General features: G+C 41.3%; 3 protein-coding genes across 10 annotated transcripts; 1 reads left to right on the forward strand and 2 right to left on the reverse strand.

Annotated features, from left to right (window-relative positions):
- The first annotated feature begins 1,066 nt into the window (after window positions 1–1,066).
- Window positions 1,067–7,050, forward strand: zgc:158258 (uncharacterized protein LOC791186 homolog). The gene is made up of 4 exons (XM_054785993.1): window positions 1,067–1,124; window positions 4,343–4,480; window positions 4,777–4,966; window positions 5,380–7,050. Exons 2-4 carry the CDS (start codon window positions 4,385–4,387, stop codon window positions 6,480–6,482), a joined length of 1,389 nt encoding a protein of 462 aa, XP_054641968.1. The 5' UTR covers window positions 1,067–1,124; window positions 4,343–4,384; the 3' UTR covers window positions 6,483–7,050.
- A 619-nt stretch (window positions 7,051–7,669) lies between these two features.
- Window positions 7,670–14,503, reverse strand: kif17 (kinesin family member 17). Of its 3 annotated transcripts, none has more exons than XM_054783429.1 (15): window positions 14,401–14,503; window positions 13,578–13,816; window positions 13,334–13,480; window positions 12,898–12,999; window positions 12,414–12,603; window positions 11,412–11,864; window positions 11,009–11,079; window positions 10,765–10,930; window positions 10,558–10,646; window positions 10,307–10,437; window positions 8,882–9,110; window positions 8,506–8,764; window positions 8,372–8,430; window positions 8,171–8,291; window positions 7,670–8,096 (listed from the first exon to the last, which is right to left on the reverse strand). In XM_054783429.1, exons 2-15 carry the CDS (start codon window positions 13,806–13,808, stop codon window positions 7,942–7,944), a joined length of 2,403 nt encoding a protein of 800 aa, XP_054639404.1. In that variant the 5' UTR covers window positions 13,809–13,816; window positions 14,401–14,503; the 3' UTR covers window positions 7,670–7,941. The 3 variants fall into 3 exon arrangements, with proteins under 3 accessions (XP_054639404.1, XP_054639406.1, XP_054639405.1); XM_054783430.1 differs by having other exon boundaries at window positions 7,969–8,114; XM_054783431.1 differs by lacking the exon at window positions 14,401–14,503 and having other exon boundaries at window positions 13,334–13,494; window positions 13,578–13,700.
- An 828-nt stretch (window positions 14,504–15,331) lies between these two features.
- Window positions 15,332–24,684, reverse strand: sh2d5 (SH2 domain containing 5). 6 transcript variants are annotated; one of them, XM_054783435.1, is made up of 10 exons: window positions 24,166–24,677; window positions 21,913–21,978; window positions 21,757–21,837; window positions 18,877–18,951; window positions 18,653–18,799; window positions 17,903–18,103; window positions 17,595–17,778; window positions 16,431–16,536; window positions 15,998–16,157; window positions 15,332–15,897 (listed from the first exon to the last, which is right to left on the reverse strand). In XM_054783435.1, exons 1-10 carry the CDS (start codon window positions 24,310–24,312, stop codon window positions 15,679–15,681), a joined length of 1,386 nt encoding a protein of 461 aa, XP_054639410.1. In that variant the 5' UTR covers window positions 24,313–24,677; the 3' UTR covers window positions 15,332–15,678. The 6 variants fall into 6 exon arrangements, with proteins under 6 accessions (XP_054639410.1, XP_054639413.1, XP_054639409.1 ...); XM_054783438.1 differs by having other exon boundaries at window positions 16,431–16,539; window positions 21,757–21,830; window positions 24,166–24,674; XM_054783434.1 differs by having other exon boundaries at window positions 16,431–16,539; window positions 24,166–24,674.
- Window positions 24,685–24,802: the final 118 nt, after the last annotated feature.

Consider the following 24,802-nt stretch of genomic DNA (forward strand, 5'->3'; position numbering starts at 1 on the left):
GCATTGTGTAGGAGTATTTTCTGCATACCGAGTCAAACACTAAGTCAATTTCAAAATTATACTAATTTCAAAACGATTTTCGTCTAAATTTTAAGACCTTCGGACTTGGGATGTTTTTGATATTTCTGTTGTTTAGCAGATGTTTTAAAAGCTATGTTTCTGTATAAATGTGTCTCTCCATTCAGTCCATAGACATGAATCAGGGATTAACGCTACACGCTCTGTGCAGCAGGATTACACTAGCAGTAGTCCCCATGTTATTTTAAAGAACATTTACGCTTGAATAGGCCCGGGGATTTGTTTACTCACCGTTGTAATGACCGCTTTGACCTGCCACTGTGTTAATCGTAACTTCATACAAACATTAATAGCGTTGTTTGTTTTTTAATCTAAATGGCTATCCATATAGATTGTGTCTGTTGACATTGGCAATTATAAAAGACCTATTTAATAGTTAACATGATTATAAAAAACAAAACAACTCAAATTAAGAACACTTTTTTTTTTATGTGAACATATCAGCCTTTCCCATACAGCAGAAGTCTCCAACATTTTTTCGTGTGAGAGCTACAAACCGAATATGCTTGTTTTACAGAACATTTAAAAAATTCTGGTATCCATAACTCACATTTTGTATTACCAGAATGCATTTCTTTCTAGTAGCAGGCTTGCGGGTGCCCCGTGGTCGTGGGGGGCTACCTGGTGCCCGCGGGTACTACTCTGGTGACCTCTGCTATCCAGTATTATGTATTATTTAAGTATAGATACAGTACATTGAAATCTATTTTACAGTAATAGTAGTAGTATTATTTAATGGAAGAAAATACAAAGAAAATCAAAATAATTTAGAATATATATATATATATATATATATATATATATATATATAGGGAATAAATGTAATAGCATTCATGTAAAAAAAAAAACACATTGTAGTTATTGTAGTAGTTTTTGTTTAGCGTGGAGGGGGCGGAGACAAGAGGCAGCGGTCGATTATTAGCAGCTTATCGCCATGGCAACGCGTCTTAAAATGAACGGTGCGCTCTGATTGGCTGTCTGCTTTAGAGCCTCACGCAGGTAACCAAGATAAGAACCACACAACAGGGACCACACACCTCATAAAGGTAAGCAGTTTTCTCTTAGAAACTACTAAGTAGAGAGAAGTTATTTTATATTAGTATAGATTAAATAGGTCGCAGCCTTAATTCTTCGCTAGTGTTTAATCCGCTCTTTGAATAGTATTGTGGGCAGACAACACGGTACACTTGCACAAGCTAATGAGACGCAATACAAGAGCTTCTGTCTTTCCGAAGAGAATGCTCACTCTTAGAGGATATTAACTGAACAATATTAAATGTTGTACTGTTGTACTGCACCGCGTCATGGAGATTATCAAACTATTACAGACACCCGTCAACATACAACAACCAGGATAATAAACATGTTCATTTGCACAGTGTGGGCCAAAAGGGTACATTATATGTGCAAATTCATCAATAATGTTTACAGCAGCTCTCGTATCACATCACATTAGGTTGGTATAGTAAGTTTAAAAATTGCACTCTACAATCATCAATCTCGATCAAGTTAAAAAGCAGTTACTGCCAGCACAGAAAAGCACTCTCTTAATAGACTGATTTATTCCCACTAGTTTAGTAGATGTGCTAGATGTGCTATGTTAACACTGTCAAATGTCATCATATTGGTCTTGAGGCCACGTTGAAGCAACTTTGACAATTTGCATGATCTCTAAGCAGGCTGTGTGACAGTAACCGTTATCTGGCATTGACATCCTGACTGCTAAGGTCTCCGGGCGTGAACAAAGAACTCCAGTGTGCTAAACACAAATGTTCTCCTGTCCTAAATGTCCAGCTCTACCTGCTCACTTCCACTTAGGGTGAAGCGTGGATTTAGCAGAAATACAATATACAGCTTGTCAGGGTGCCTTCCACCCATCTGAAAGTGATCCTGGAAGATTAGGAGCGCCATGCGTGCTGTAACTGGACTCACATGAAGTTAGTTAGCTTGCCAGAAACACGACCATGCAGTCATCTCCTTTCAAACAATGCCATGTTGTCATGAGGTAAACTAGGCGTGCAACATGCTGCTACAATACTTGATGCTGCTATGCTAAGTGCAGAACACTTAGTGTTACAGTTTGGTTAAGATAAGGAGCATTAGGCTTAGGGGGGAGGTTTGGGGTTAGGTTTGGGCTAGGGTTAGGGTCAAGAGTTTGGTTTCGGATTTGGGCTGGGGTGGGTTTTGGGTCAAAGTTAGGGTTAGGGGTAGGATTTCAGTTAGCACTAGCATTGCAGTCAGGGTTTCGATTAGGAATGAGGCTCGGGTATGGGATAGGGTGTCAGGCAAGGCGGCCCGCAGGCCACACTTAGCCCATCAAAGCTTTTCATTTGGCCAACCCAAATAATGTAAACCATTCACTCTAACTAGACAAGTGCTCGTTCATGCAGTATTTCCTCTGCTCTGCAGGGGGCCACAGCTAGGCATACGCGTCACAATGAAGCAGCAGTAGAATAAACGACTCATGCAACCACTGCCAGCTAGTGCCAGTTAGTGCACATTAGGTATCCTCACTCCCTGACACCTTAAGAGCTACCGTACGCTGGTCACTGGGTTAAAAACCTATTACTATAACCTATAACTTTAGCCTACTGGCTAGAGCCCTTGACTCTAAATCAGTAGGGATGTATTACATATATTACACGCACACACACACACACACACACACACACACACACACACACACACACATATACTTGTATATATATACCTGTATATACAGTATGTACACAGTATATACTCCTGAACAAAATGTTAAGACCAGTTGAATTGCAAGAATCTACATTTTGCATTGTTGGATCTTAAGGGGGTTCTAAGTAGAGCTTCAAAATGCAAAAAGAAGAAATGGGAGTGAGACAAAAAAAATGTTTTGAGTAAGCAATTTATTGCAAACAAGCATTAAAGTGAAATAGGCTGTTCATAAACTGATCAAAACTTTAAGACCACAATCTTTAAAAGGCAAAATCTTGGCAAAAATGTGGATTTAATGTCATTTTCTGTCAGGTATTCACACCGTCATGATCTCTTGATGGCAAAGGCAAAAAAACGTTCTCTCTTTGAATGCATTCGGATTGTTGAGCTGCATAAACAAGGCCTCTCGCAGCGCGCCATTGCTGCTGAGATTGGTCATTTGAAATTTCTTCAAAGATTCTGAGGGTTATGGAACAAAAAAGCGAAGTGGTAGACCCAAAAAAAATGTCATCGGCCCTGAGAAGCAGGATCCAATTGGCTGGCTGTCCATCAAGACACGGTTGTTAGTAGTGCTGAGTGCAGTCCAATAACCATCAGATGGCATCTTCGAGAGGAGGGTTTTAAGAACAAAAAATGTGTTCAAAGGCCTCATCTCCTTCAATGCCACAAAATTGCCTGTTTGGAATTTTCATGAGAACATCAAACAATGGACATCCAAAGGTGGAAAAAAGTTTTATTCTCTAAATGTAACTAATTCTAAAAAATGTAACCTTGATGGTCCTGATGGTTTCCAATGTGGTTTCCAATGGCCGCCTGAGAAAGGACTTCTTTGAGAGGAATAACCTCACTCTTTTGACCAACCGGCGGTTTACCCTGATCTAAATCCAGTTGGGAACGTTTGGAGATTGATAGCAAGGGAAGTTTACAAAAATGGACATCATTTCCAGACAGTGGACACCCTCTAACCAATTTTTGAAGTGATTAACAAGCATGGTGTGGCTACTGAGTCCTTTTTTTAAAAAAAAAAAATTTCTTTCTACTTTTCCGTTATTGCTTACTCAAAAATGTTTCTGTCTCACTCCCATTTCTTCTTTTTGCATTTTGAAGCTCTACTTCGAACCTCCTTAAGATCCAACTGCGCAAAATGTAAATTCTTGCCATTTTTCGACTGGTCTTCAAATTTTGATCATGAGTGTATATGAAATGAATTGAAATTATGAAATAAATTAAATTGAGGTTATTGCTGGGGTACTGTTAGGGTTTTGGTTTGGATTGGGGTTTGTGTTTGGGTTAGGGTTCGTGTATTCTAATCCTAACCTTAGCTCCAGGCCCAATTCTAACCCTCACCCTAACTGTAGTGCCAGCCTGTACTCCTAATCTAAACCCAACCCTAACCCTACACCAAGCCCCAGCACCAACCATAACCCTAACCGAAACCCAAGTGATCAACCTTTGCCTTAGCACAATCCTGAAATAAAAATCAGTGAAAATTATTCATTTGACCCACAAACATGTCCTATGAAATATGTGTATATTGTCTTTTTGTGATGTGAAATATCCGCCATGATTACAGAGTGACACAGATGTTTTGGGCCTCTGACTTCTTTTGGTAAAAATGCCCAAAAGTGACACTTGGCCGGGTGGGACTGAAATGGAGACAATGGACAGTGCCAGCAGCTGGGACAGCGTTGTGAGTGGCCATTCTGCTTTTGTAAGTATTGGTGTCAAACTTCTTGAAGCTGTAATGATGATTATCGTAGGAAAACATCCCAGAAAAATAGAAATAGAAAAGTAAAAAAATCTACAAGGTACAATGTTATATTTTGGGGTTTGTTGGTTAAATAATTCCAGTTACGTGAATGGAAAGGTCCACCATTAAATCTAAATGGTACATTCAGTTCATTAACATGTAATCATTAACATGTAACCCACTTTTGCTAACAGTTGTTCAGAGGTCTGCTCTACAGAGTGTCACTCTATTGATTATGTCATATGGTGCCATTGCAGAGTGACGACAGTCTAGAGCACTTGTCTGCCGAGGAGAAAGCCTGTCTCATGTTTTTGGAGGAGACCATCGAGTCTTTAGACACGGAGGACGACAGTGGATTGTCCAATGACAAAGTGGACGTCCTGCCTGGCAACCTTACCTCCAGACTGGCGGACCTGTCAGCCTCCATGAGCAAAGGCAAGCTCAATGGTGAGCTAATCTTCCCAGTGACAGAGGCAGGCTTAGCTGTGAAGTTGTCAATCCATTGGTCCAAAGTTAACAGTCCGACATTCTGGGTTTTATTACAGCATGGGTCATGTATGGTCTCTACGCGTTTTCTCGATTGGTCAAGCATCCTTTTCCTAAGTTTCTTGTGCTGTCACCTGACCAGCAAAGTCACAAGTCTTCTCATCACAGTTGAATCTGATGCTTGTTGACGAGGACACTCTTAAGCTGCTTGAGGCAGAAGGGCCGAGAGCGTCTCACCTGTTGACCAGAAATTTGTCTAGTAATTTTTTTCGGACATAGATCCAGCCTGATCTGACCAATTAGTTTCTTCCCATTTTCACCTGGGTGGGGTGTGCTGAAATCTTAACATCAAAAAAACATTCTTTGTCTTCTAGGTTTGCAAAAGCACAACTCTCTGGAAACAATCAAGGAAAAAGTTGAGTCCAAGCCCATTCAGAGCTACCTGGTTCCAACACCTTTTGTTTTGGCAAGCAATTCCAGTTGCTCAGAACTTAATGCCAAAGCTGGTGTCCAGCTGAAAAAGAAGAAGACTCTTTCATTCAGCGAAAATTGTTGTGAGAAGCCTGCTGGATCTCATGTACCCTTGGAGATGAATGTTGTGGTCCCTCCTGCAACCAAACCCAAAGACTCAGTGAGGACAGCTGAAGGTCCTTTGCCTAGAGGACCTCTATCCTACGATGCCCTTGTTTATCTGCGGAGGAGCGCTTCCACAAAGAAAACACCTTTATGTCCCACAGTAGATCACACTATAGACTTGGTGAAGTGTCCTCCGGTCATCTCAGAACGTCCAAACCTTCGAAACATGGTAAAGTCAGACAGAGCTGTCTCAGAGACAGGCAAATTTAAAATGGGTCCACCACCTGTTGCTCCGAAGCCAAAAATAATTCCTTCCAATGGATCAATGAAGACACAAAATGAAGCAGCCCCAACCTCAAACCCGTCGTATAGTATCAAGAATGCAACAGATCCCAAAGTTGTGAGACTGGAAGCTTTGCAGAAGCTAGGCCTCCTCAAAGACCAGCAGCCAGAAAATGTGTCAGCGGCCCGACTGGAGCTGCCAAAATGTCATCCTTCTGTTGATCCAATGGGCAACAGATTTTCAAAAGGTTCTATGAACATTAGCCCATCAAGAAGCCCTTCTTTTTGTCATGCTCAAGTAGCCCCAGGGCCCAGGAACAAGGGGCTGCAAAGTAGTGCTAGCTTCCACCATTACCCACTTTCTTATCCCAGCCAACCTAATAAGTTGAAGGCAGAAGGTAGTGTAGAGTTTCCCACTGCAAAAGTCAACCTAAAAAATGATCCTGAACCACGACACAAAACAGCACCTCAGTCGGAGAAACAATCTTTTGGGGCTCGGCAGATTTCCCAAAAACCCTCAAATGCTGTTGCATACACAGTGATGATGGTGCCTGGAATGGGAGCGGACAGAAAAGAGGCTCTCAGGAAGCTGGGACTGCTCAAATACGAACACATGTAAGCAGCAGAGGTCTTCCCAAGTTGAAAAGCATTGTCAGCTCAAGGGAGTTAGGGCATTAAGACGTTACTTGGCACTCTGATCAAGAAAAGGAGAGGGTGAAGAACTTAAAGGAGCAGCTCTTTCCTTTCTAGAAACAACAATATCTAACTACAGTTTATCCAAAAACCTCCTGTTCTGTTGTACTTCAAAGACGACCTGTATCCCCAAATTGGTTTGCTTTAGTCTTTCTTTGATGTTTTACGGTATATTTTATTTTACATACTATACTGTAGTTTGTTGGTTGATGCTGGAAAAAAAGTATAGCACACCTTTTATTTACTACTTCTACCAAATGTTCACAGGACTTGCTTGAGAAATTCAGGGTTCACGTGTGTGCCTAAAATCGGATGCAAGACGTAAAGATTGCAACTGGTAATCTTTGTAATTTTATGAAAGCAGTAGAAATGTTTAGAACTCTTGTTCCAACATATTTGGCTTCATCATCTGATATCCTTCACACTGAAAAGTAATGGTCATTTTTACCTTCTCTTTTTTCACTCATGCTCAAAAATAAAAAGTTCTGAATGCACTGTACTTTACTATAATGTGACAGATTGAGTTGAGTATGTTGAGTATGAAATATCCTTCTAGGGACCAGGTAATTTAAATGTTCACGTGCAAGGTTTAGAAGGAGTCAGTGAAGATTGTTGGCCTTAAGGGGTGGGTATGGAGTTGTACTACTCATATTACTCCTGGACCTGCTGCGCTTCCATTATCAGATTAGCCTGAGCCCAACATCCATGTTAATATAGTAGCCTGTCCTTTCTCTGTTCGCTGTATCCCTTTTGCATGTTTGACTCTTAAATCTGTCCTCTTCCTCCAGTGGCTCTGATGGTTATATAGCAACATCAGGGCCTCTTAATGGTTGAAAGTTGCCTTTCGTGGTCAGTGTTTTGACTTATTGATTCAAAGGGCTCCACTAATGGGGTCCTATCTGTCTTATATTTCTACGCACAGCAAAACAGAGGGTGTCAAATTCTGAAACTGACACCCTGTGGGTCAACTTATATTCAACAATGAAGGACAAAATCAGACGATATCCAAATTGTGACAACTGAAATAAGACCCACACCATCAATGTAGCCCAAGGGTCCCAGACCACCTTAATTTGGCTGAGTTTATCAACGCAAAGATAATATCACGAACATTATCAATATACTGAATATTTAATTGAGGTATCAACACTTACATGTACTGTATATTGTTAAAAACATTTCTGTATTCACACTAAATGATGTTGATTGGAGTATAAATGTTTCAAACTAGTTTTTTAGTTTAAAACAAATGAGGGTGTGCGTTAGTTACAGTTTTAAGTAAAGGTAAGATATATGACACAGCAGAAATCACATTATTTAACACACTGATGGTCCAAAGTTCAAGTACAAACAAAAGGTGTATTCTGTCCTTCCAAGGACTTCCGTTATTGATGAGATTTGTTTTTTTTACGCTTGGCCTTACCAGTATATGCTGGGACAGTCAAAGACTCCAGACGGAAGGGGCGGGGTGTGACAAACTCCATGCTTGGGTTCACGCTGAGGTGAGGCGGTCCGTTCAGGAAGGAGGGGGAGTGGGTGGCTGTGGGGAGGAGGGGTCCTGATGGATTACTTCTAGTTTGATTCAGATTTATTAAAGTTAGTAGGCAATCTCACAGTGTCCCTTGGTGGTTTCGCTCCCAAGTAGCTGGCTCGCCCTCTTTGATTTGAAGTAAGTGTTAGCGATGTTCTCACTGTCACTGCGGTCTAGCATCTGCTTGTACCTGTCATCATCCACCTGCTCAGGACAAACATGTGAAACTAGGGAAAGCATGCAAGAATCTGGACAAGGAGGACCCGCAGAAACGTGTAGCTCACCACTAATGGTTCTGAATCAGCAGCCAGGCCTCTGGGAGGGGAGAGCTTTGGAGCCACTGCTGCGGAGGGAGGAGGAAGACATCAGGAATATGTTTGGTTTGTTGAGATTTACTTTTTCTCTTCATGCATCCCACCTGTGGGCAGTGTCGTTCTCTGGACCATCACATCTGGAAGTCTCCAGGTGGCACTATCCTCGTCCCAGAGCGCCTCCTTCTTCAGACGATCCAGATTGCTGTAGTTGCAGTCGCGGCGAACCAGAGGAGTCATCCTCTCCAGCAGGCCGTGCAGGAGCTGCCCCTCACGTTCCAGGCGGCGAATGGTTGCCAGGTAGTCATTCCTCTCCTCCTCAAACTCGGCCTGCAGGTCACGGATCTCTAGTTTGGCTGCTTTGAGCTGACACACAAGGTGTGGGAAAGAAAATCGCGTTTCATAAGCTGGTCATTAAGATTGTGTAGGTGTCCCTACTGAAGGGGCCGGTAAGTAAATGTTCTGGTGCAGTAAGAAACCGACCTTTCCCTGGACCTTGAGCAGCATCTGGCCTTTGGCATGAACCTCCTCCTGGATGGAGTCGTAGACACTGAAGAGCACGTTGTCACTCTCCTCGCTATTGTCTGACAAAGCTTTGATGAGCTGAGCTTTCCTCTGATCAGCCACCTTCCTCCTCTGTTGCTGTCTGCGCTGGAATTCTTTGTTCCGGGCCTGTTCCCCGCCGACCACCTCCTGCTCCAACCTCTGGAGCCTGCATGAAAGGGGGAAGAGCATAGATAGACAAACATTTACTTTGACCAAGGAGGTTATTTTGTTTGTTAGTTTGCAGGATTACACAAATTAACATCTGGATAATAATCATCTTTTGAACTACTGTAGAAATGTGTTTGTGAGACGCTGGGTCGAAGTCTGCAGTCTACTGGGTTCATCCTCTAGCTGAGGGGTGCTCACACTTTTTCAGCCTGCGAACTATTTTTAAAATGATCTACCTCCTGCTAAACATAGAGAACATATACACATAAATATTTACTATATTTATGTACATTGTACATGTGTATCAGGGGTTCATACACTTTTTCAGCATGCAAGTTACACATCAAAATGATCTACCTCTTACTATAAAACATATAACATAGACATAAAAGCTAACCGGTAAATTTTGAAACGACTATACTAAATACTAATGATTATTTCCACATTCACAGTTTTAAAGTTTACAGGTCATCAAAATAGTTGATATTACTCAGTAATTCACAATTTAATTCAATATGGCAATAAATATAATTACACATAATTCCTCAAAATTTCTGTACATAACTTGAGTAGTATGTCAGCCAAAATAGCTACATAGCGTTCATTATACACACAGTTCATTTATTGGGTCCAGTTAGCAGTTGGTATCAAACATTACAGATATGCAATAAATGAAAATGATTACGCAAAAGACAATGTAAACGAAGCCAAGGCAACATATTAAAAAGGTTTCAGTATAACGGGTACATTTTCCTATTAATCATGAAATAATAGTTTCACAAATCGAAAGCGTAGAAAAAACACATTTCCATAGTGGAGTTCAGGACGCAAAGCAGAGCCATCAAACAATTGACTTTTGTTCTACATAACTAGCTACTACTTGTACAAGTGAATGGATATCTTTAGCATCTTACCGCTGAATTAGTTTATCTGTAATCAGAATAATAAAGATGAAAGTTGCATTTCCATGTGTCGCTGGAGATGTCTGTTCACCACTTACTTTGCTGCGGAGGTGCAACAGAGAATCAGGAGGGAGCTTAATGTCAGCTAACTAATATAACATCTACAAAGTGACGTTTATGACGTGGGTAACACATGCGATTGACTTAATGGCCATCCCTGCTTTAAATTTTGTTTTGTTCGGCATGATAATGCAGCATTCAGGTCATGCTGATGGTAAGAAGAGCCACAAACCTCTTCAGGGCTTCTTTCTGCTCCAGATCCCCTGCTGTGGTAACACCAGGTGACTCTGTGACTCCATCTGGACTTCTTTGGATCTCAGCAGCAACAGCAGCAGCATCACAGGGCACAGTAGACTGGCTCAGCTGCATGGCAACATGAAACCCAACTACGAGTTAACGAATGGAAGTACTGCATTATATACAGTAAGTTAGGCCGTATTTATTGAATGGAATCATTCCCACAAGTTCATGTGCTATTTGTACCTCATTTGAGGTGTCTTCCTTTGTGCTGTTGGGTGATGTCTTGGTGTTGAGGTGGGAATGTTCCTCTTCTGTCACACTGCTGGAGCTCACTTGTGTTAGGAGACAAAACAAAGTGGCGCCAGCATGCACGGGGCTGCAGGCCAATACAACATTCCTGAAGCTCATTTTAAATTCAATGTTGTCAGGGGAAAGACCATTCCATCTTACCATTTTTGGGGGCAGAGCTCCCCCTGCTGGATTTGACCTTCTCCAGGTGAGATAATTTGGTTTCGTAGGAGGAGCGGAGGACTGCAATGTCCTTCTGCAGCTTGGCCTTGGACTCTTGCTCTGCACTGAAGTCGGCCTGCAGCCTGGCCAGCCTCTCTTCGTAGTTCTGCGCAGTAAATTACATTAGTGGACAACAATGGTGGTAACGTAGTGATATGTGAGCATGGAAATGTTCGCCTGCTACCTTTTTCATCTCCTTCGTGCCTTCAGTGTTGCTTGGGTGTTGTGTATCTGCTTGATGCTCAGGTACTAGAACTACAACAGAACAAAGTAAAAAAACAAAACAAAAAAAACCTCAAACTACAGATTAAAAAATGTTTGCTTTTCATTAAAATCAAATCTATTTTCTTTAATTGCTCAAAATAATATTTTTTATTTAGTTCCTTAAAAAAATACATGATTCATAAATGATATTTTTTAAATGTATTACTTATAAATTAACTACAAACTACATAAATGGTGAATAACCTTTAGGTTACCTGTGATAATCTAACCTGCTATTCAGGATATTTCTAGTTGTTCACCTTAACTCCTTTAAATTCCCCATTTAGAAAATTCCTGTGATTTAATTCTGCAAACCGACTTACCTGGAAGGTTAGCAGAGCCCAGCTGGTCTGAGATGAGGGCCCGCAACTTCTTGATCTCCTCCTGATACTCTCGCAGCAGAGCATCCTTCGGGTCCTCGTTAATGCGCGGCCGGTTCTGGATGCTTTTGGCGCGGTTGGCGTAGCGCAGCGTGCTCAGACTCTCCTCGTAGTTGTTGTCTGCTGGGGACAGACAGGCAATCATCAAAGTCCTGGTGTTCCCGCCCAGGGAGTCCTGCAGCAGCCTGGTCAGCTTGGAGTCCCGGTAGGGGATGTATTTGGAGCGCCCATCCACCAGGGCTGAGATGACATTTCCCAGAGCTGAGAGCGACAGGTTGATCTTGGTGGCCTCACGTAGGCGGTCACCGGTCGCCCCCGTTTTGGACTGACGCTCGCTTCCTGCCAGATCTACCAGGTTAAGTTTCCCGGCTCGGATATGATCCTGGCCTGCTGCGTCTGCATGAGTGGACAGAACAATACTGTGTCTGTGCAAACAGTCTTTACACCGCTTTTCCTTTTCAGGGTTCCAGGGAATCCCATGACTCAGTGCATCCTGGACTGATCATCTGTCGGTCAAAGATTATAGCCATATACGGACATACAACTACTCACACTCACATTTGTGAACAATTTTGAAGTCTTTAATGAAGTTTCTTCACAATTTTTTCATTGACGTATGGGGGAGTTATGACGCAGCCCTACGAATCCTGCTGAGCAACAAGTGGTCAGTGTGCAATAAAGCTAGCATGCAAGTTTTAGAAACATTTAAGACAATTTGAAGCCTTTTAATGAAGCTAACATTACTTGTTTTTTTATGTTGTTTTTTTTTACAGTTTATTTTATGTTGGACTATTTGGCAGGTACGATTGAGCCCCATGAATGAATCCTGCCGAGCAACAAGTGTTCAGGCAATGGGAAAAGAATAAGAGCTATTGAATGGAAGATAAACAGGAAGCTGATTCATGAAGGTTGTGTTTGCACATGACATTACAAGTGTGCGCTTACCAGTGTGGCACATCTCCAGATGGATGCAAAAGATAGAGTGCGAACGGGAAGAGTCTTTGTTCATCAGCGTGTACCCCACAGCTCGATTCCTCCAGCCCTGCTCCATGATAGTCTCGCACTGGGCCACACTGTGCACCGTGTGCAAGGAAAGGTCTCGCGCATACACACCACGCTCTGGGTGCTCTTTCAACTGGACACGCAAACACACAGAGTCTAAATATGCCACTTTGTTTAAAAACTTTGACCTTGATTGCTTAACAAGCAGGCCTTTACATTCACCACAGCAACATGTGCATGAAACATACAGTAAGTCACGGTAGTAGGAAAACAGTCTTTGCATAATGTACACTCATTAACCACAACTCTTGTATTGGATCTCATTAAATTGTGCAAGTGCACCTAATATTGTGTTCACAGAGTGTACACAATCATTGCATGTTACACAAGACCCTGTAATGTTGTTGAAAGCAGACACAAACAAAACCTCTAATCTCTGCTTGGTCTCATTCCCCAGTAGGTCTCGGATTTCCTCATTGTAGATCTCCAGGTAGGACACCCTCACCAGGAATTTGGTATTTTCTGCACACTGGAACATACACATACAGTTTGAATACATAAAGTGAAATAGAAAATTAGTCATACACTGGCCAGATTTCGAATAAGGGGCTCAACCATATGCACACAAAAAACACACAAAAAAACACAATGGAAGCTCCAAAAGTGGTATAATTTGGAGTTCAAACAAAGTTTTGTTCAAACTAGGAGATGTGTTACGTTATTTTTAGTTTCATGATACAATGTCTAACTTCTCAACTCATTTGACATTATTTCCTATTGGAAATCGGTCTAAATAACTTGGAAGTCTTCAAAGGTTCCACTGTGTACATAGACAATGTTTAAGTGAGTGCCGCCAAAGCTACCTGAATGCTCTCAAAAATGTGCTCAAAGGCTCGTGGAATGACACCCCTCTGTGCTGCAGGCTCAGACACCCCTTGCATTGTAAAGGATTTTCCACTTCCGGTTTGACCATAAGCAAATATAGTGCCATGGTAGCCCTCGATGACCCCCTGTTAGATAAGACCTGATGAGGATTGAAGTCATCCTGCATTACAGTACTTACAGTATGTGCTTAACTTCAAGTGTTTTATGACAGAAGAACCTCACCTCTACCAAAGGATAGGCACTCTCGTTGTACATCTCCTCAGTGGTTTGATCAGTGAAGTAAGTCCCATCAAAGGTGAACAGTTTGGGGGGCTCATCCGTCGACACAGACTTCTTTATGAAACACTGGCAGCGCTGCAGGTCCATGGTCAGAACCATCTTTGAACCCAGAGCCTTCTCCCTGTCGTTTAGAGGCCTGCACCTGACCACCACCTTCACAGACTCAGACCCCATCTCACCACCTGGAATGATGCAAAGCACAAATAGACAATATGCACCAGCCAGCCTTTAGGCGTAATAGTAAACAGTGTTACATCAATTCAAAACCTGTCCGACATTGTCAATCAAAACTGAACATTATTCGCTTTGTCCAGATGTTCCTAATATTAAGATCATTAAAGGAACCCTATGCAGTGGATTCCTCCAGCTGCCTAGAGGGCGCCAACATTCGAACTCACAAATAGCATTATATCCCGCCGCATCGTACTTAAAGTAGCAACCTTAACACACACATGCGCATTAGTTATGTTTGTAAGCAAATAATAGCAGTGTGGCAAGTTTAGCTACTAACGTTAGTTCATTGAATTTATAGCTTATCATAACCACACAATGACTCCAAATTGTTCGTCGTCTCGAGACTGCTTTTGTGTGTGAGCACGCGCAAAGGACATAAATGCAGTTTTATTCGGAATTGTGAAAAATATACATTTTTGTAACCACTGTTGGTAACATATGCTAGCCGGTGTTGGTGATGTTATATTTTTTTGGTTGAAAAAATGTTTTTAATTTGGAACAGCTGCATGCAGTCCCTTCAATAAACACTCACCAGAAAGCTGCTCCGCTTAGTAACTTCACCAGCTCTTGTCACTGACGACGAGCAGTTATTCATACAAGTCTCTGTTGAGACAAAACAAAATTCAGGGAAAATAATAGGAGAAAAGCAAAGGCTGAAAAGTGTCAGTGATTTTGATGTTGACACTTCTTATCCGCCTCTTTTCTACTAGTGCAGTTGCTGTCCTCGCGCTGTTTGAAGTTGCCAGGCAACGACCAACCGTCAGGCTGGAAAACCGGCGGCGGTCTTGCTGAGGAGGGAGTGAGGTCAGATTTAAGGTAACTCATTAGCTAGCGGAATTATTAGTCGTATTTTGTGGTTGTTTGGATTTAAAATGAGACTAACAGATCCTACTAAGTGTTGGAGACAGTGCAAACTGGTGTCTGACAACAATTAGCAAACGCAGCGCTCTTTAGAATAGTCAACGTTTAACTTTTGAGCAGTTCTCTGCCTCTACTTCCGGTCAAAACCAGATATATGGTGCTCTGCTACTTCGTTTTTTGTCAGGTTCAATAATGACACAACACCCATTATAATCATAATGATTTGGATTTATAGAACGCCTTGCAAGATATCCAAATAACGTCACAGTGAATTCAGTCCACAGTCACTCACTGTTGGTGGTAATCAACATCTGCAGCCACAGCTACCCTGAGGTAGCCTGATGGAAACATGGCTGCAAATTTGTGTCTACTGCCTCTCTGACCACCACCAAACATTCATTCACATTTATACACTATTGTGAGCAGCAATGGAGGCAAGGCAGGTGATGTGTCTTGCCCAAAGACACAACAGTGACTGGAATTGAGGAAGAGTGGCACAAACCACCAACATTGTGGTTTCTGGATGACCCGCTCAACCTCCACTGCCGCCCCATATTATATTTCAATTGTCGCAAAAAATAAGGCACAATGCCACAAAACAATTCAATTTAAACAAATATATTTGCTACATCCTGACATTGCAGAGAAAAACAGCGTTGCCATTGGGTGTAACAACATTTAGCGAACACTATGAAGGCTCATGCCTTAAAAACACTATGGAGTAAAAATACACATACATAAAAACATAAAAGCAACAAGTACAGAACGTAAGAGCTTTGACAAAGTGACCTGCATATTATACATACTTGAAGTGCCAACACAGTAAAAAGGTGCATTGTGTTTATAACGCTTAGAAACCTCCCACCACACCAAAAAGTAAATATGTTAAATATATGTGCAAAAGGGAAAAAATAGTGTAATTCTGTTAGCTGTTGGCAGTCGATAAGTTCTAGCGTTTGGTCTTTTGCCCCATTCCTTTCATTGTCCTCCTCAATCTGCTTTTGTTCAGGTTCTTGTGTGGCTCCTCAGCCTGCAGGCCAACGGCGTCTTCCTCCCACTCGTAACAGTGGTTGACCCGTGCGCAGCTCAGCAGGCAGGGCAGCTCATCCTGCTTCTCTGTATAATGTTCAATCAGCTCTGCAATGGAATTGTGTTCAGCTTTGCACTTCTAGCACATGTAGAAGACAAAAGGGACATAGGTGACCTCTAGCACAACATATAGCTGGGTAAAGTTGAACTGAGACTGTGTCCTCTTTGGTGACAATTACCTCCAACAGGAATTTCCCTTTACGGTTGTTTTCAATGAGGTGGGTGATGAGGCCAGATGGGAAGCGGATGATGAGGGAGCCGGCTTTGGGTTTCTTGGGATGTGGACACAGGAGGTATGATCCCAGGACATCATCGGCCAGGAGGGAGTAGCTGTTGTCACTGCAACACAAAAGATGTTCCTTAAAGCCAAGTGTCTGCTACACTTCAGTTCAATTTAGTAAGCGTTTTTTGCTCATTTCTGTTGACAAAAGCTAGGCAACGTAACTGATCCACACCATTAGGGTACAAGACACACCACTGGGCATTGATTAGTCAACAGAGCATTCCACGTTAACAGGAATGAATGTGACATTTTAAAAAATGAGGATTATGATGTGCTGAACCAAACTGGGCTGCAACCTGGTTAAAGTGATGAGCTGGAGCGACACTTACGTTGCAATACCAGCCCAGCACCACACAGCCTGAGCCAGTGCTTCCTCCGTTTCGGCTAAGCTCGGCGCCCGGGATCTTCTTGCTGGTGTATTGTCTTGATCCTTTTCTGCTACACGGACAAGAGAAGACATCGTTAGGAACATTGCTAGAGTTGTACACCTTGTTTGTGCATATTCCCAAGAAGTGAAGACAAAACACCCAATAAGTGAAAAGAAAAAAAAAAAAAAAAAAAACATGGTGCAGATTGTTAAAGGTCCCCTATTATGCAGAAGTGACTTTTTAATGATGAGTAATGATGACTGATGAATGAACAGAAACATTTGTCCCTAGAGCCTTTTTAGGAGCACCAAACGAGAAAAAAAAATCTATCATCTCCCTCACTTATTTGCTCCACTTTTAAGAGCAGAGGCACTCAACACTTGCCTTTGAAGTCGCAGCTTCAATAAAAACCTCCTTTGTCATGGACATGATACTGCCTCTGACCCGCCCCTAGTTAGATTAGTCCACCCAGTCTATATGCTCACCACTTCACAGAGGATAGCTTTTTAATAAGTATATCCGGCTTCTCTACACATCTTAAAGCCTGGAACTCTGGAACAAGCTTTAAATTTGATCATTTTATTTTACTTCAGCAAATAGGCTAAGTTAGCATGATGTTGCTGATAAAATTTGTTATCCTCCTGTCGCACTCCTTAATGTTATGTTGGCTGTGATATATGGCATCTATTACGTTGGACAAGTGCAGGGTTAGAGTGTATATGCAGAAAGTGGACAAAGCGCACAATTGCGCTTCTTGGAGCCACACGCTCTGCTCTGTTGGAGACAGGCACGGACAAACACAGCTCATTAGCATTAAAGCTACAGACAAACATAACGACACGTTCCCAGTAGGGCTTCTTAAAAACACTTTTAAACAATCAAAATTTCAGCATCAAATGCTAGGTTTTGACCAAGACCCTTCCAATACACTATTGTGGGACGTCTTGATACTTTAAAGTTATTGAAAAATAGTATAATATGGGACCTTTGAAGAAGTTTTTTTTTTAGCCCCGCTAACCTTCTGAAGACACCACAATGTGAGAGCCCATCAGGCAATCAAGGAGCAAGGGCGTTACCTAATCAAGTCTCTGACTCTCGAGAGCGTCTTGTGAACACTGGGCCCACCTTGTGACGCACTCAGACGCTCCTGGACGGTGCGCTGTTTGAGTGGCGTGAACGTGAATGAGCGGTATGCCCCCGAGCGCAGTCCCTTGTTGCGTATGGCTTTCTTGCGCACCAGTGAGGGGGAGGAGGTGGGGAAGACCTCATCTTGGCTGCTGTGATGCTGCTCGCCAGAGGACTTGTGTTTCTACACACGGGGGAAGAAAATGTCATCTTTGGAAGCAGAAACTAGATCACGACCATCATTTGTCCTGAAAACTAAAAAAAAAAGTGCTATAAAGACCACTTTAAAGTAATAACAGTTTGATGACCTTTGAGCCAAACATCAATCCCCGAAACGGAGCTCTTCTGAAAGACACCAGGGCGCTGACACTGAGCGGGAAGCCGTGGTTGAGAAGTGATGGGGTGCGTCGAGGCATAGAGCCAGAAGAGACTTCCTGGGCCTCCTCAGGGTGCTTCTCCAAATAGGATAGCTGGAAGCAGCGGCACAGCAGCAGGTTCAGGAACTGAGCCTAAAATAGAAGAATAAGGTTGGGAAGGAACATATTTACTGTGTATAGTGCCAAGTTACATGCACTGCTTCAGAATGTGACAGATGTTGGAATTCATCTTCATCCCTCAGTAAATCACAGCTTTCCAGTGCCGGCAGCACTCGTGCAGTCTCAGACTGTCAAACTACCACCACCATGTTTGACAGCAGGCAAGACAATTAACTTGCTACTCACTTGTGTTGCCAGCTATTTAGACAATAATGGCTGTGTGTTGACTCACTTTCAGTGAATAGTAAATCTACAGTACTATACAAGCTGTACACTGACTACTCTGAAGTATATACAAGTTTACTTAGTATGGTATTGTCAGTTGACAAGATATACTGTAATAAAATGTCTTGCTGCCATGCGAGGGCTGTATTCACTTTTGTGACATGCTGTACATAAAAAAAAAAAACATGAGCAAGCACTTTGACAGAGGCCAGGAAGGAACTCTTAAACGTTCATTTCACACAATACTAAAAGAACAAAAACAAATCAAGCAGGGCAAAGGAAGTTCTTGTTTCTTACAGCTCTGGCGTGTCTGGCTCTAAAAACGTGGCAGTACAGCTGGGCGTCGGCGCTGCCTGGGTTGTGTGAGACGAAAGCAAACTGGGCATCGCTGGGTTGGGCGGTGGAAAGCGACACTCTCCGCAGAGCGTGGGCCATAAGGAGGGTCTGCAGGACAGATGACAGGTTGGACAAAACAAACATGTACATATTATTTCAATTAAGACCCAATAAAACTTTTGTACCGTTTCGTCCTCGTCGTACATCTTCACGCCTTTGATGGAAAACTTCAGGGATACGGGCCTGCTTCTTTTGCATGCCTGATGGAAGGACGTACAGCAGAATTTTTAAAGTCAACAACATGTGCTGGAAAGCTGCTTGTACTTTGATTTGTTCGTATTTCAGAATTCATTTTCAACATAAGAAAAAATGGAACTAGAAACTATACGTTCCACAGGATGAACTTTATTAATAGTACTGGGAAAAAAGTAATTTTAACACAGTACTTGAAGGTAAAAAAGTTAAAAAAAAAAAAAAAAAAAAAGTTAACCATCGGTAAGTAAAACATAAAAGTACAAAAGAAATTCAGTCAGTATCTGCTGTGATCATTATTTGCCTAAAATACTGTATACGCCAATCCAGAGCATCCCAAACATGCTTGCCATCTTCAAAATGGAATCAATAAAATGCACATGTGTTATGTTGTCCATAACCCCACTGCCACCATAGGCAAGTACATACACAGCACAGGTACATTTTACTGTATTGATGGCATTTTGAATGCACAGAGATACTGTGAAGAGAGCCTGAGGCCCATTGTTGTGTCATTCAGCCACAAGCATCACCTCATGTTGCAGCATGATAATGCATGGTCCCATATTGCAAGAATCTACACACAATTCCTGGAAGCTGAAAACATCCCAGTACTTTAATGGCCAGCTTACTCAAATGTCGCCCATTGAGCATGTTTAGGATGATCTGGATCGGTGTGCAGTCATTCCTCGTCATTTCGCTACGTGGGTCAAACATTGTGCCCTCATTCTATTGCATTTTTTCATAAATTATTAATGACCTCTGTTCATGGTTGACTACAGCCTATTATTAGTAAAAAAAAAAAAATTAAGCTAATTTTACATACCCTTGGCATAAGTAAAGCATTTTCAAGCATAAAAATTATTAAATGAACTTAAATACAAATACAGTTAAAGGGATTAAAGGACATTAATGAACTGTAGTCTACACTGGATGTCACTAGTAACACATGCACCAGACTTGATCGCTGTCAACAATTATTACAGATTTTAATCTCATAACAGGCACAGTAATAAATAAAAAAAAAACACTAATAATAATCATCATCAAACGGGGTACCATTGTGGCTGCACTCCAGCTTGAATCCCTGATGTCACTTCCTGTCCACATATCCGGAAGACAATTATTGAAACACACGAGCACTAGTCTTATTTTTAATGTCTTAAATGGCTTGTTTTCTCTGATTATTATCTACTATATTGGGTAATATGAGTGTAAAGATGGCTATAGTAGTGTTATTCTATGTCTAGAGGGCTCTAATAATACTAAAAACCATAACCATATGTACTGTAGAAAGTCAAATAGGTTTTCTATGCTCCAGCTACGAAAATATTGATTGATAAATAAGGAATCATGCTTGTGGAAATTCTTCTATCGCGGTCGGGTATGGAATCAATTAAACGTGATGAACAAGGGATTACTGTATACGGTAATTGAGGCAAATGGTGGTCAAAGCAGATAATGACTGGTTTTCGGACCCCTCACAATACAGTTAAACTGCACATTGTGGAGTGGCCTTTTATTGTGACCAACCTAAGACACACCTGTCCAATAATCATGCTCTCTCATCAGCTTCTTGATATGCTACCTGTGAGGTGGATAGATTATGAATCATGAATGATGAATGGTGACTAACAAAGATTTAGACAGATTTGTCCACAATATTTGAGAGCGATCGGCCTTTGGTGTACATAGAAAAGGTTTTAGATCTAGAATTCAGCTCATGAAAAGTGGGACCAAAAACAAGTGTTGCACTTATATTTTTTTTCAAGTATTTTCAGTGTACATTAATTTCTTCTTTTATTGTTAATAGTAATTGTTGTTGACCACTTTCCCATATTTCCTTTTTCAGTGCATGGTCATAATTACATTTTTCCTTTTCGGCCTCTGCAGTCCCAAAAGTTACCAAAAATCACTCTACACTCTTTACTGTTCTTTGGTATTACCATATCTAACTTATTGTGTGGAAATATGGGGCAATAATTATAAAAGCAATCTTAATGCACTCATTGTACTGTAAAAAAGATCGGTGGGGATAATTCATAATGACGCGTAGAGAGAACATGCAAACCCTTTATTTTTAAAATCACAGATATTAAAATTTGTTGATTTAGTAATTTTTTTAAACTGCTAAAATAATGCATAAAGTCAACAATAACTTGTTACCCAAAAACGTCACAGTATTTCTCTATAAGAGAGGAGAAATATGATCTTCGAGGAAAATTAAACTTAAACACTTATATGCGAGAACAACGCTGAAATCCCACAGCATTTTAGTATGCGGAATTAAATTATGGAATGGACTGAGTAAGGAACTCAAACTATGTACCGAGATTAACCTTGATTGAGCAAGAGTCTTGATTATTATACGTATTGTTCTGTCATGCTTGTTTTTATTTATTATTTATTTATTATTACACTGATTATGATAAGGAAAAATATGATATGGAATGCAGGAAGTGAATAACATGTACTGCACAAGATGTGGAATGGATGGGGGTAGGATTAAATAGGATTTGCTTCTTCCTACTCCTTTTGGACATGTGCAACTATGAAATGATTCATGAGATGTATGCCATTGTAACCTTCATGCATGTTCAAATAAAATTAAAGCAAACCAAACCAAAAGTGGTACAATTTGAAGGTCAACCAACAATTTTCTGGAAATATGTGCCTCAGAAGTTTCACAATTAAAATTAATTCAATTTACAAATTGTATCATCCCTCCCATCATTTCCAATTGTATTCTGAAAAGCTCAGTCATATTTCATGTAGTTGTCAGCAGGAGTCCAGTGAAACATTAGATCACTCACCTTTAGGGCCTTCAGGTGCCTGTGCAGTTGCTCCATCTGCTCATCCAGACAGCGGTCGTCCACAGGAAATGAGCCTACATACTTTTGAGTAAACATTACGTGTATAAGAAATGCACACAAGTTGTAGTAATACAATACACAGGTTGTAGTGGTTACCTCGGCTGATCGTATCACAGTGCCATCGTCTCTGACTGGTGCCTCACCCATGACGCCTGGAGAGCTCTGCAATGCCACAGGAAGTTCAATGGCAGCATAATCTGAATACACTACACCAGTGGTTCCCAAACTTAAACAGAGCGCATTTCATAAATCTCAGTGTTCGGCTCATCTCGTCAAGCCCTTTTTCATTTTTATTCAACAACCTCTTATAACAATCTGTGTACCCCACTTTGGTAACCTAAGCACCACACTGATCAGAATGACATTGGTCTAACTTTTGGGCTACAATGTTGTACCTTTACCATTTGGGAGGAATATAACTTTTGGGACTGTAAAAGTATGTATGCTGTCCTACATTAGATTGGTTTGGCGTATTTAATGCACAAAACGTACCAAAATGGCCTCCGCATTGTTCTTTTTTTTTTTTTTTAATGCAGCTCTTGCTATAATAAGTTTGGACACCCCTGCCTGAAGGTCCATTAATTAGACTCCTATTCTACATCCCTTTCTGACAGTGTATACAAACGTGTTGACTTAATTTGTTCAAATCTGTACAGAAACAAGACTAATGGGAATGGAATATCAGCATTGAAGTTAATGAGCCAACAACAGAGACTCCAGGATTTCATGTGGATGTAACAGAACTAAGGGGGTATACGGCAAAGCGAGTTTAGTGGGTTAGCGAGCTGTGTTGAGTTGAAAGCCGGACTTGCGTTTTCAGCAAAGGTGGCTCTCTTTAAAAGCAAATCTATCACCATGGTAACATGGTAAACTCATAACCTGCTTGGGACCAGGTTATGTCCGGGCTTTCAGCTAAAAATCAGCTATGAAAGTACCACTGTTTCAGTGTTTAACTAATTCGGAGATGGTGTCACCATTTATTAAGAACCTACGAGGTCCCAGAAGAGACGGAGAAAAAAAATTGAAAAAAAAAGAGCATTCCCTGATGATATTATCCATCTATAAAGAGAGATAGATTTTCAGACGAGGGAATGCGGTAGATATGCTCACACGCGCACCAGGTATAAAATGCAATATGGAATTTTAATTAGGCAAACATTAGCAGACGTAAACGTCACCGCAGTCCTTGCATGAGTACTCATATCAACACTGCCATCTAGTGGTCACAACGAGATACAACAAGAAGACATACTGCAAAGATATTTTAATAAGTTTTTGCTCCAATGTTTTAATTTTTATTTTTAAGTGGATAAGTGTTAAAATGTAAAAAGTTGTGCAATGTTGAGCATTGATAAATGAAAAGTAGGGTATAGTTAGTATAATAAATCAGTGTTAACTTGACCATTACATGCTTATTCTGTCAGCGGTCCTTCCCCTCTATTGGCGGGAACAGTGTTGCTTTTAGCAGTCATAATCTTTTGGGAGCTCCTCATAAGGCGCCATAATAATTACGTACCGGTACTCATTTTTTTGTAAAACACACTGACTGGGATTGCTTCACTTTTCAGTCAAAGTAGAATAATATGACCTCAAACGGTTCTTTCATGTGAACGCGCACTTAGCACAAAGCCGAAAACCGGACTTGACAAAGTAAATTGATATTGATGATATGGTAAATTGATAACCACCGTTGCGGGACCAATTAAGTCTGATTACGGATGTTAGGTTTTGTCAGTTTGCATCTTGAGCACAAAGCCTGAGTTTGTTGAGACACTTTCGCCTTATACCCCCAAAATCTTACAATAGCACAACACTTTACAACCTCATGTGGAGCTCAGAAGCATCCAAACACATTAAATGGGGTTTTCTTGCTGCCAAGTTCTCAATCTGAATGGTTGCACGAGCAGAGCAAACCGCTCTACTAGGTTTAACTGGACCAACGATGACGCTTGTGAACTACCCTCTTAGACTATACTGCTGGCTTGGAAATCACGAGCTGTGAGTGACAAATGCCCCCCCCCCCCGAGAGCACATTGGACACACATGCCTTACACAAAGACTTTGACCATTTAAGAAGTGCATGCTGACATTCACCAACAATTAACGGTAAAGTCTTTACCTTCCACACTTACTCATGAGAACAAAGCAGACAGATTATCAATTAGTGAAGCCAGTTCAGTGGGATTTTCGCTGCTTTTAGGAGTCCTCTCTAACGTAACTTGCACGTCGTGACGCGTCAAACAAAAGTTGCCAAGTGACAAACACGTCTCTACATGAACTCATGGCCGCCTTGCTAGCTTTTTCCCCGCCGAGAGTTTCGGTCGTCGCCCCGCGGCCGCCCTCACCTACCTCCCGCCCGTAGGAGCTCCGGTGGTGCTTCTGCCCAGGTGTGCTGCTTATGCCGAGGCGGGACTGCGGGTTTCTGTGAGACGAGTACGAGTCGGTAGAAGTAATTTCCCTCATAAATTCATTACAACGTCGACGCCTCCTACGCATTCCTGTTCATTGCGCAATTTGTGACGTCACACGCCAAAGTGTAGCAGTACACCTACAACCGCCCCGCCCTTTAACTTCTGTTTTTCTTGTTTATTTTGTTGTAATACAAAATTTGACCAGTCCATGGTGTACCCTGCCTCTCGCCCAAAATCAGCTGGGATATATTAAATATTAAAAAAAACAATAAAATTAAATAGCACTCAGCTACATTTCACATAGATACATTTGTATGCTTATGTAATATGCTTCAGCACTGAACATTTTTGAAGCATTTTATAAGTTTTTCAGGGGGTAAATATAGCGTCTTCACGTATTAAAAAAAACATTTAAAGTCTTTAAATTGAAGGCAGCAATAAAATACACAAATGTGCCGTTTTGCAGACGTCCTTATATTTCAGAACTAGTGTCTCCAAATTGTTTTTTGAATGATACTTTAGGATTGTTTTTTACATTTATATTTTGTGTGTATCTCATGTAAAGCATGTTTTCA

This window comes from Dunckerocampus dactyliophorus, chromosome 8 (genome assembly GCF_027744805.1).
Source record: "Dunckerocampus dactyliophorus isolate RoL2022-P2 chromosome 8, RoL_Ddac_1.1, whole genome shotgun sequence".
Classification (NCBI taxonomy): Eukaryota; Metazoa; Chordata; class Actinopteri; order Syngnathiformes; family Syngnathidae; genus Dunckerocampus; species Dunckerocampus dactyliophorus.